This window comes from Platalea leucorodia, assembly GCF_965183815.1.
Source record: "Platalea leucorodia genome assembly, chromosome: 4".
NCBI classification, from domain to species: Eukaryota; Metazoa; Chordata; class Aves; order Pelecaniformes; family Threskiornithidae; genus Platalea; species Platalea leucorodia.
The window spans coordinates 49998993-50011556 of NC_138826.1; the positions used below are offsets into that span (position 1 = coordinate 49998993).

The window sequence follows — 12564 nt, forward strand, 5'->3', positions numbered from 1 at the left end:
CTAGCTCCACAGAAAGTCTAACGCCAATGCCACTCTGAAAATGGGGTTATTCACAGGCTTAGCATCTTTTTGGAGGCTGGAGACCAACAATTCCTACATATGTTTAAAACTTATCTCCCCCTTTTATGTAGACCCATTTGAGAGAAACTTGAGCTGGAAAGAACCTCCCCCTCTCACAGATACCACGCTCTCAGGTGGCACTCTTCCAGGTATCACAATGTAGTGGGGTAGAGCATGCTCTCATGGCCAAGTTCTCTGAATTCCCTGATTAGATCCAGAGCTGGTTAAAGTTGGTGAAACAGCATTTACTTCGACTGGCTTTGGATCAGTTCTGAACCCTCTAAAAAGAAAACCTAATTAATTTGTTTATATAATGGTTTAACGCCTTGTGGAACCATTCCTTTGAATTCTAGTTACTCAGTATGAAACAAAAAACAAGATAAAAAATTGAGTCTTGAGTCTGATTCAGAATATAGTGTATAAATCCAATTATATCACAGTTTTGTTAGGCGGGAAACTCACAGATGTCGAAGTCCAAACTGCTTTTCATATGTTTAAAAACAATTCAGTAGAAAAGCCAGAAAATCTTAACTATCTGTTGGCAGGCTAATAGGTAAACACAAAGGCAATTTCCAGATTACAAGTTCCGTTTGTAGTAGTGAAGGTATTAGCCATCAGCGGTACTGGATCAGCTTAGCTCATGAGGAATTGCACGTTATAAGACAAGCTTAAGTGAAAATATTTAATTCAAATTCTGTGCAACTTAAACTGTTGTAACTAATTTGGAGTTCCATCAATAGAAACCTTTCCTCATCTTTTTCCTTAATTTGCCTAGTCAAAACATCTGTTATTTCAAATGAGATGTGTTTTAGCATGTTTTACAAGGCAAAGGGTGGGGCTTGCATGAATTACTACGTAGTGCGGGGAGAAGGACAGCTTTTGCAGATGGAGTCCTGCTTTTGATATCTTTCTCCTGGAGGGTGCACAGGATAGAAAGGATTTCAAAGCATTTATCCAGCAGCCTTCATAGGTGGTGGTAGTGTCTGCTCAGTATTGTTTTGCAGGGTCTGATCCTAGCATACATAATCATAATGATGAACATTCTTCCTATTTTCATTTTCTTTTCTTTCTAATATATTCATGGAAGTGAACAAATTCCAGGTTTTCCAGACGTTTTATAGCACACACATAAAATACTGAGAAGTGTGGTTTCACCTAGTTATAAATGTTTTGACCTTATTGTTCCTGGTCCTAAAAATAAATAGTGGAATATTTTAACAGCTTATGCTAGAAAGTTTAATTTATTCACAGATGAGATTTCTACAAGGAAAAGGAACTAAAATGAGATTTCTTTACAAATTTCAGAAACCTGAGTGTCCTACCAGTGTTTGCTCAGGAGCTGTGGTGGTGAAATTCTTGTTTCACAGTGGGAAAACTTCAGTTCACCTAGTGATGGGGTTTTGTAGAAGCAGAGATATTTTGGGGCACCTTGGCCTCGTGGGTGGAGGATAACTTGCTTGTCTAAAGATCAGCAGTGTCCTTGGTCTGGCCAGTGCTGCCGCAGACCTGCCCCCAGTGCAGACAGACGTGTTGTGGACAGGAACAGCCCATGAGGGCCCACTTCATTTGCTTTTGCTGTGTGCAAGCATGATACAGCAGAAGAACTGTACTTATTTCAGCTACTGGAGTCAGGTCTTTCTGTCCTGATCCCCACAGTGCTCTTGGCATAGTGGTAATGCGTGGGGAGAGGGAATAGACTGCTTGGGTATACACATATGCAGGGAAGGAGGGAAAACAAGATACAGATTTTTTTTTTTTTTTTTTTTTTCCCCTCCTACATTGTCATGCATCTTGCTAGAGTACCCGCCACTATGTATTTTTCCTTTGCTAGGGCCTCTTTGTGTGGATCAGGACCCGCTTTTAAACAAATGAGTCCCAGAGCTTGGACTGCTCTGGATCAGAATTGTTGTGTTCACTTCAACATCTGCTTTTAGCACTGTGGGACAGGGCTGAGTTTTATAGGGGAGTGGAGGGAAAGTTTAGAAACACTCAAAATATGTGGCACGTGCATTCCTGGCTGTGGGAGAGACGTACAGCTATAAAATCCACCTCTATCCTACAGTGGATTCAGCATCCTTTTGTTTTAAAAGTTATTTGTGGACCACTAAACTAGTTATGGGAAGGGTGGCACTGCTGAAGGGTCCCAGGTTTGGCTTGGGGGATGCATGGAAATTTGCAGTAAACTGGCTTATTAACACTGACTTCCCCCCATCTTGTAGATGACAATTTTCTTCATAAGATACAATTTTCCTTCTGTTACACTTGTGAATTTCTGCATGAGTAACTACTTAATAGGGATATTCTATCATTTTGTATATGAGGGAAGGCTGGGTTAGGATTCTGCTTGTGCAGTGTGGTAGAAAAGGCTTTACTCCCTCTCCTGGCTGGTCTATTAGTGGATAACGGTTTACTACTACTGATATAATTCATTACCTTCAATTTACTACTGCTGATATAATTCATTACCTTCAATGTAAATGGTGAATTTTGTGCTGGGCAAGATCTGAGTAATTTAAAAAAAAAAAAAAAAAAGAATAGTAATAATCGTGACCTACATGTGACTTCTCTCTAGACAATGAATAGTAGGTTTTTCTTTTTTTTTGACTTTCAGAAGCTTTTGTTGGGTCTTCCAATAAAATGCAGAAAGTGCAATCATTTTAAGCTTGCTGTCTTCTACCTTTACAGACCTGCACAATGCGACAAATCTGAGGTCGCGGTCCTTATCTGGAACAGGACGGTCTCTGGTGGGCTCGTGGCTGAAGCTGAACAGAACAGATGAAAACTTTCTACTCTATGCACACTTAACTTACATCACTTTGCCATTGCATCGAATTTTAACAGGTGAATTTTAACATGTGTTATGCATAAACAGAGAGTCCTTTGATTCCAAGACAGCCTTCCGTGTTGTGGGATTTTGCTGTTAAGGTAGAAGAACAAGTATTTCTCTGTAAGGGAAATACTGTAGCATCAAATCAGCGTGAACAAGTGGAATGGTGTCAACCTGTTTTCTGGCTTTGGGCTGGTTTTGCTTGGTAATGATTCAAACAAGTTGGTGGATTGTTCTAACAAACTTCCAGAGGAACACTAGTTGATTTACTACTGGAGTTCAGACTTCGTCCATCTCATGAGTGCAGGGCAACTCATTGTGAGCCCATCCACTGACAGCAATAGTTATAGCAGAGACCTGTGACTGAGAGGGTTACAGAAAGGCAGCTCTGGAATTTGGAGTGACCTCCTTTGCCAGTTCTGACTCTTAGATTTCATTTCCATTTAAGTTGCTTGGACTGATCAGAGTGCCTACACTGATGCCCATAAATCTGTCAAGTGTCCAGTGTCTTGTAACTAGACATAATAATGTTTGTGGGTTCTACCATGAATAATCAGAGTCCCCCATGTTGTTGGTCTAGCTATGCCAATTACTACATTGATGATGGCCAACTCTACATTTGTTCAGCTGGGCTAGGACAGCACAGTAAGTTAGGTTTTACAATCTGTAGGCGGTACTGAAGTTTTGATTTTCATCCAGATAACTCTTGTCTGCCTACAAATACAGGTGGACTGGAGAAAACAAGTGGTCTGTTTGAATTCTATCCATCAGCATGCCTGCTAGCCTTTCAGGGATACAGCTTGCAGTATGAGGGTGTCCATGGGACTCTTGAGATAACATCTGAAAACTGAGAAAGCAGCAGTGGTTAAGGACTCTCTCCTCTGTCTAAATGCAGTGGCAGTTTCTTTCATGTAGACGTTACTAGTGTTACTATCCTTTCTCTTCATTCTTCTGAAGTGAAGCCCTGAAATGTCTTCTCATTGACCATTGGGGGCAGAAAGAAAGTTTGATCCAGCTGCACAGCAGTATCTTAGACAAAACTGTTGCTCAACTCCAAAATCTAGACCACAATAAAGTTATGATCCCAGAGCAATGTAAAGTCCTGTTTCTAACCTTGGAAGATCCTTATAACTGCTACTTTCTCTAAGAACTTAATCTTTTTCTTTCTCTTCCCATTCAGCAGATGGGATGGCTTCTGAATAGGTTTGTCTGGATTGTGGGCTTTTGATCAGTGCCTGCTTTTTCTTGTCTGGGTCTAAAAAGAGAACACACCTGAAAACAAAACCAATCAATCACACAGTGGTTATTTCCAGACTTTTCCTGAAAGGCAGCTAAGAGGAAAGGAGTTGGGAAATCTGTTGTTAAACAGGTTAATCTGCTGCTAAAAGAGATGAGAAGATAGTATGGGTATTAATGTCATCAGTTGTACGATGCTGATGTAATAGTAATAGCTGCAGGCTTCTCATTTGCAGACTGAGATCTCAGAGCCTGTTGCAAAAGTTTGCTGGCTCTTACTCTACAGAGAAGGAAAGTTAGCTGATAAGGTAGAGGTGGAAATTATACTTAGCAAAGAGGTGTTTCTACATTTGCCCTTTCACTGTATGTAAGGATTGATTTCAATTTAGAAGAAATTACAGATCCAGTAAAAACTGATCCTCTGTAATTAAGGGTGGATTCTGAGCAAGGTTTCAGCAAAATACGTAATTATTCCTTATGATAATTGTGTTGATAATCTTTCAGCTGGTTAGCTGGAGTTATCAAGTTCACTCACTGTCTCACCACAGGCATTTTGGAGTTCACAGAAGATGTATTGTTCCATTTAATACTCGCTCAAGTGGGTGGCATAAATTCTTCCACGCTCAAATATTTGCTTTGAGCTTGAACATCCTTTCTGAGACTTAATTTGTTTAACATACAGTTGCAGGAATCAGTGTGCGTATTGAGATGCACAGAAATAGGACATGAAATGTCTGAGCTGTAAGGCAGAATTTTAATCTGCAGTTTTTCACTACCCGCGTTTGCTTTAGCTTGGCCCATCAGGTGGAGCCTTTCCAGTGCCTTTTTATAATTAATGCATTTGCGCCAGTGGCAGCTTTCCAGCAAGCGGGAGCATTGCACGTGGGGCAGGGTGAAGTGGGAAAGATGCTCATCTCCCTTGCGTGGCGTAGGAAGCCTGTACTAAGATAGTCATCAAAGTACATTTTCAAATGTCTGGAGTTTATATATATTGATAAGACTTCCTTCGCTCTGAGCCTTCTCTCCATGCTAGATAATCCCAGTTCTCTCAGCCTCTCCTCGTATGTCAGATGCTTCAAGTCCTTAATCATCTTCGTGGCCCTTCACTGGACTCACTGCACTGTGTTTCATTCTTTCCAAGGGTGGCTAGAGCCCTCTGGAGCTGTAGGTCGATTTTTACTCACGTCATCGTCTTTGTGCAGCTGTGTGTGATCAGCCTCTTAATTAAGCGTGTGCTCCCTTTTCCCATGTTCTTTATTCTCTGTGCAGCCTTGAAAAGGACACAGTAGCCCAGTTTCCAGATATTTCTATGTACTGCCGTGCCAGCGTGCGGGGTTTACTGTCCACATTTGGAAAGATGCCCATGATTATGACAGACACTTTACGGGTTCATACTCTGTCACATTTGGACACTATGGAACTGAGGAGCCAACAAAAGGAGTGGGTTTTGTGGCAGCTTTTTGAGTGCAGAAATGTAGGCTTCGGACTATAGAATGGGTGAAACAGTTGACTTATTTGTGTGTCTGTATCTTCAGTGCCAAAAGTCTCTCTAAGGTTCTTTTCTGCCCTCAAGAAAGGGAAAACCCTTGGCATCGCCTGTAATGGTACTTCCTCTTGTTTCTCTGGAAGATTACGCCACTCTGTGTCTGACACGTTTCTTCATCCAGCTATAAATGGCACTTAGTAGATCAGCTGTCATCTATACGTGATGGGATATATCTGCAGTTTACCACCTCTCAACTAGGATGCAGCTGGGAAGGAATGAAATAGGACTTAGTTAATAAGCAAAGTCGCATGCTCGTTGTGCTTTAAATTCCCTTAGGGGCGAAGCAGGGGGATCGTGCTGCAGTCCACAACCGCATCTCTGGTTCTTCGTGCTTTCGGGCACTGTGGCTACTTTCAGGAGCGTCCTAAGTTTGCTGTATCTCTTTGTTTCTCTCCCTTGCCCAGATATCCTGGAAGTGCGGCAGAAACCAATTCTGATGACATAGCAGAGAGCGGGCACTGCCTTGGAGCCTTGTTGCCAAGTGCCTAACCACAGCGGTTTTCTGTGCTAACACTACCATCTAGTGTCAGGAACATAAACCTCCGCAGGAAAAAGGGAAGTCCAAGAATACCAGCCGATCAAAAGTGCCTCTTTCTTCCTTCCTCTGCTGTCGTACACCGTATGCACACTTGCAGTACATCGCTTGAGTGTTTCTGACTGGAAGAGGACTTTCAGCAAGATAAAACGAGAAGGGGCTGTGTTTAAAACGAGTCAACGCTTTATGGACAGTTTGTTACTGTGTTTACTTTATAACTAAGAAACCAACAATATGTACAAAATGTGTTAAACTTTATATTCTTTGAGCGAAACAACCTGGGAATTTCATAATGATGTACTAATGAACATCGTTCCATAGACTCTCGCCCATACACTCTCCTTGTCAGTTTGGCTTAATGTGTGTGTGAGTGCGTGTGCGTGCGTGTGGGGATTGAAAGGATGAGAGAAGGAATTTCCTACTGAGGGAGGAAAAGGAAAAAGATGCTACAAAGATACATTGCCATTTTGGTATATGCAGTGGGTCAGGTCAGAGCTTAAGAGGCTGAAAATGTTCCCATTTGTTCGTGTGTCAGTGTTAGGACAGGTGAACTCTGCTGACAGATTTCTGTATCTACCAAAGAACAGCAACATTTTCATCCTCAAGAACTGGCTAAGAAAATGAGCCAGTGAAAAGAAGGCTAAAATGTGCTGCTATAGTAAAGCCGAGGTTCATGACCAGTGCTAATGCTGCTTATCTCTCTCTCTCTGTTAGCTCAGTCGATACAAGTTTGAGTCTGAAGTGGAAAAATAGGAGGCCGTAATCAGACTCCAAAACCTGAAAACCTTACCAATAACCAACATCCTCCTGCATGCGCTGGACTTCAGAGTACATAGAGTTGTCCTTGCGGTAGCATTTGTAGCTAAGGAGGGCATGAGAGCTGATTAATGGTCGGGCAGCTTGCCCGGATTCTTCATCTCCCGGTGGTGTTCGCTGTACTGTTACATGCCGAAGTACAGAGGGTTTTCTTGAAAGACAAAAGATTGAAATGTAATTCTGCTCTGAAAAGTGACTAAAAGTTGCATAGTGGGAGGTCTGAAAATTGTGTGTCAGGAGCTCTCAGGAAAAAAGCCTTATGTTTACAGGTAAAATGCAGCTTTTGCTAAATAGCAGAACTCTGCTGTCCTTGACATTTGAAAGCTAAATGATTGAATATGGAGACTACTGCAGTCTGGTTCACTGTTTTGATATGGCAGCCAGTCAATACTTCAGTTTATTTATGACTGCATAACTGGCACAGCCATGGGTGGGGTAGCACGTCAGTTAGAGCATGTGAGACTCCAGTATATACACAGAGGGAGAGCAAAGATGCTGGTTTTGTCACTTTTCAGACTCTGAGCACCTAAACTTAATGCTGTTGCCACAGTTACCAAATGGCGTGTGCTCTGGGCCTGGACCTTCGTCTCCCTCATACCCAGCCTTTCCCAAAGTGCTTTGTTGTTACTCTCTCAAGAGCATCTGATGACTTAACCTCTCAAATAGGACTTTCTGCTTTTTTTTCCTCAGGCCAGGTTCCATGGGAATAGCTCCACTTCAGCATAAAGGTAGACTAACTTTATCATTCAGCCCAACATGGTGAATCCAGCATGGTAAGGAGGTCTTTTTTTTGTTTGAGGCTGGGCCTGGAAGCCGTCACCATAGCGCAGAGTGATGGCATTTCTAACACCGGCAGCATGAGTGCATGACAGGGACGGCTGACCAGTTTTTAGTTCGCTTCAAATGTGTTGCAACAGCATTAGACAAACGTTCGCTTTGTCATTACCAGTGCAGCCACTTTTCACGTTGCAGCCTTTGAACTTTGCTCCGTGGGAGCGTGCAGGTGTGCGTGTGCGTATGTGAGGGTGTTCGCACAGTCTAACCTGAGGCATGTAACTTGGGTGCCTAGGCTTTCTTCCCGAGCCAGGGGAAGAGGTAGAGTCCTAAATCAGCAGCTAAATCAGTGCCCTCTCAAGAAACTTGCTAGGCAGCCTGGGTACTTGCCTGAGATGCCTAGGTAGTGTGCCTAATGTCAGTCAGTACAAATATTCTCCCTATACCCATGCTGAGAATTAAACCACTCTCCAGCTAGAAGACTGGTCCTATGCTGAAGCCTCTCAAGATGCTCCTTTTTCTGCACTTTCATGCTGCTGGGGTGGGCAAATCAGTGCTCAGTTTTCCTTTAAATATTCATTGGAGAGGGAAGGGAGAGAGGATTAATATTTGTACTACTAGTGACAATTGATACCCTTCAGTCAAGCAGCCAGAGGAATAACACACGTGAACCTGGGTCGTAGGTGCCTGAATACTTCTCAGTCAACAGCAATTTGTAATGCTTTCTTGGTATCGTCTATAAATTATGTTTAGGTAGCTTAATTTCATGTGACCTGAAAGACTGAGCAAATCTTGCTGCGTAAGATTTCAGAGCAAATGAAGAATGATTCTAAACTAGTACATTAGTATAAAGGCAACGTTACAGAAAGTACAGTTCAGATCCCACATCTGTTATGCAGGAGGTATCATCTGCTTCGTTACATGTACGTGGGTGGATTTTGATGTCTAGTTTTTGAAGGGCTGCAATGTAAATGTCCTAAAAATAGTCAGTTTATTTCTTGTATCTTGCTAGTGGGTATGCTATAGGTACGCTGAAGACTCACCTTTTTTAGTAGAAAAGGGCTACAGGTATGCCCAGACGGACATCCATAGAAAACAGAGGTCAAAAAGTCTACTGAATGTCAATAGTGCTTTTCAGAAACAAGTGGATGTGCCACATTCTCAGTTACGCCTTCTCTAAACGACTGACTTAGACTTCTTATGTATAGCCCCTGGTTCCCACTTTCTGTTATCAAGTGGGGGGAAACAAATTCCGTGTTTTTGTTCTGCTTTTAAACAAGCCCTGAAAATGATAATTTATTTTTCTCATATAGACAGATTGACAGGGAAGATGATAAAAGTTTTACTTGGGTCAAGATGACATAGCTGAGCCCTTAGCATGCTATTGCACTATACCAAAAAAGAAAAGGGAATGTTAATAGGAACATCTCACCCTTTTAATTTTGGAGCGGTTTTTAATTCTGTAGCTCCGAAGCAGTAAACCATTTTGAGCCTCTGTTGGCCGTTCAAATAATTGCTGAGGATGAAGTGGAGTGTTCTGCATGCCATAATGGCTGTATGGCTGTCAGTGTTTTAACTGTTGGAGCACAGTGGTTTTCTTTACTTATGTTGATGCTTGAGAAAGCAGCACGGTTAAGAAATTTGTGAGGCTTTGCAGAACAGCTTGCTTTATTTACAGAATCCCACCATACCTCATTACTCAGTTAACTTCTTCCATCGTTCTGCCCATTCACTCCCGCTGGAGATTGAGGCTTACTACTTGAACTGTCCATAGATGATGTATATTAATAGCTGTCAAATGCAAGGATGTAAATCTTTTCACCCTTAACAGGTTTTTCACTGCTATCAATTTAACAAGAAAAAAGCCTTTGCTTTTTAAGGAAGCTCTTAAATCAGTTATTTTGTATTAGCAGATCATTGCTCTGCCTTAGAGACCACCGTGTATGTGAAATCGTGTTCTCTTATTGCCAGCCAGCACAGGGTGGGTTCCAAGTCTCCTTGTAAAAGAAGAAGCCATTTTTAGAAATGCCACAAATCTTTCAGCTGTCTTGGCTAATCCAGTTTGTTGTGGGTTTATGTTCCTTCTCTTTTTATTCTCCTGGTCTTCGTTGTTTACAAGGCTTAAGCATGTTGGGCTCTGGATCACTGTTACTCAGTTTTCCATTTCTGGGCACAGTGTGCTTTCCTGAAGAGAGAGTTGTTTGCACAGGTGACTTTGCATAGTAAAACGGTTTTCCCAAAGTATATTCTTACACCAAGTTTTAATTTAAACAGTGAAGTCCTTGGCTCTGCAGACAGGTTTCTTCCAGCAGACCCTCATGTACAGAATCCCATCTGGTCACTGAGGTTCTGTATGGATGCGAAGTCCACATAAATAGTCTACACTTTTAGACTATTGACCTGCTTCTTGCCAATCATTAATTTTTCCCTTTCCAGATGATTGCTTGTCCTGTATTTTGTAGTCTAAAGCTTCCCCTTATTAAAGATAGATATAAGATAAAATCTTCAGAAGTGCCTAAGCCCTGTTGTTATCCAGTGGGGTTTAAGAACAAATTTTTATTTAGGAAATGAATAAAGTAGTCTTAAATTCTGTGTTGTGTGTAGCAGCGTCAAGAAATGACAAGTTTATAGTTATCAGAAGAACTGGCCGTCTCCTACGGACTCACCCTTCATGTTTGAAAGACTCTCATGGTCTCCCTAAGGTCGTGGCTGAAAGCTCTGGAAAATGGATTTCTTGTGATCACAGCAGTCAGATATCTGCGAATGCCTTATCTTGTTTTGTGAGGTATGACTGAAAGTGTGTGGCGCTGGTGTGTAGAAATTCTGTGTCAAAAATAGGTGCGGTAGAATCCAGTTACAGGCATTGTGAAATAAATAGCTTTTACACCAAACCTTAAACGAAAGAGTATTTTACACCAGAATGTAGCTGTTTGGATGCTTGGTCAAGATAATACAAGGCTGCAAGCAGGTTAAAATGTTGAACGTTCTCTGTGTAAATATATAAATATTCTCAGCCTAATTTTATCAGACTAACACGTGTTGCATGGTTTGGGTTTTTTTTTTGCCTCATTGATCATCAGTGTTGATTAAAAGATGATGGGTTGAAAATCATGCTGGTGCTGTACTGAGCCCTTTGAACAAAGAGCAAGGAGAACCTTTGTGCACCAAAAATGGAGTTGACTTTGCGTATGGCAGCAGTGCAGAAAGTGTTGGACCCTGCAGCCAATAAACAGACCTCTTAAATGACCACGAATTTTGTTAATAGTGTTTTCTCTCTACTGTGCCTAGTGGCGTTTGAGTTTGAATGTATTCCTTACTGGTGGCAAGCATGAACAGCGGAATAACACTCTGTGGCACTCCCAGTAAGCATTGCCAAATACCACTCATGAGGCAACGTAGCCTCTTCATTCTGACTCCACTTCGAGGGAAGCCCAACTGCTGACTCTGAATCTTTCAATGATCAGCCTCTGACAACTTGACATTGTATAAGGGGAGAACAGGTCAAAGTCCGTGTACTCCTGAATTTGTTTAAAAAGGCTTTTTGTTTTTTCCTTTAGACGCTAGCATTAAAAAAGAAAAACCAACTCAAAGCAGCCCTTCTAAACTGGTTGGTGTTTTGTTTTAAACTTAATTCTGTAGTCATTAACATTTAGGTTTGTGCAGTGTATAATATTGAGAGACTGATGGCTGTTATTTCTTCCTGATAAATGCAGGAAAAACTTCAATACGGGCTTGTGCAATGTTGTAAAAATGAGATTGCCTTGTAGCTCTTAACTGCTCATACTGCCTTAAATTGTGCATACCAACACTGAATTGGTTTTGGTTTAAAGACCTGCAAGGCACTGCGTCCTCCCTCTCCACCTGATTTTTGTGACTAAGATTTCATCGTAGGCTTCTTCGGGGGATTTTTCTGTCTAAATTAATTAAAATGAAACACTCATCAAACAAATGTTACCAACTGTAGATAGGAGGTGACTTGCTGATGATTGCATTTCAAAGAATCCCAGACCAGGACTGTTTTACAAACCCGTGTGTGGTGCAACATCATCTCTGCTAAGCCATGCGTGATAGCGTGGAGATGTGTGGTATGTTACGCAAAATCAAAAAACAGAGCTTAGAAAGGAGAACAGGGTGTTTTAGTTCTTTATATGGATATTTGAGCAGATTGTTGGCAGCGTTGTTCTGTGCGTGCACGTGCAACTGGACAGGAATCTTAACTGGTTGGGAAATACTAAAATACGGCTTAGAAACAAACAGTGTGATTTTCCTTGAATGCTTTAAATTGAAAGCTTTTGAAAGCAGCCATAGTGGAGAAAGCATTATTTAAGACAGTACAAAAGGCAAAGAGCAGCAGAAGCTTACAAATCATGGTCATAAACCTCACCTGTTTAGTTAGTCTTTCAACGTGAGTTAGTGACAGGAAAAGGTGCGCTTGCTTTGGTTTTGTTTTTTAATCCAAATGCTGGCGGGACAGGAGATTGCCACATACATCTTTGAGAAGCTTTTACAACTTCAACGAATTAATTTAATGGATGCGCTAAAAGAAAAATACTTTTTTAACAGTGTGGCAGTACATCTTGTTCAGTAGAGTCCCTGCTTTGGGGAGCCAAGTTAACTCATGTCCTGGAGTGTTTTGTGTCTTCCCTGTTCTCATCTGGAGAGATGTTCCCAAGAAATACTGTAATATTGCTTTGCATGCAAGTTTATCATCAAGGTCTGATTTTACAAAGTAAAATCACACTTTGGAGACTGAAGGAAAAAATATGTGTC

The 12564-nt window shown here is 41.5% G+C and overlaps 1 protein-coding gene across 3 annotated transcripts in view; it reads left to right on the plus strand.

The window, feature by feature from the left end:
- The window catches only part of KIAA0930, an 80753-nt gene extending 69712 nt beyond the window's left edge, over positions 1-11041 (plus strand). For 2 of the 3 annotated variants that reach the window (XM_082309165.1, XM_082309164.1), the window contains exons 9-10: positions 2746-2901; positions 6074-11041. In XM_082309165.1, the coding sequence (XP_082165291.1) occupies positions 2746-2901; positions 6074-6114 (197 nt within the window). In that variant the 3' untranslated portion in view covers positions 6115-11041. Of the gene's footprint in view, positions 1-2745; positions 2902-6073 lie in introns of those variants that run through there. The other variant, XR_014227885.1, reaches the window with a different exon arrangement.
- The last annotated feature ends 1523 nt before the right edge of the window (positions 11042-12564 follow it).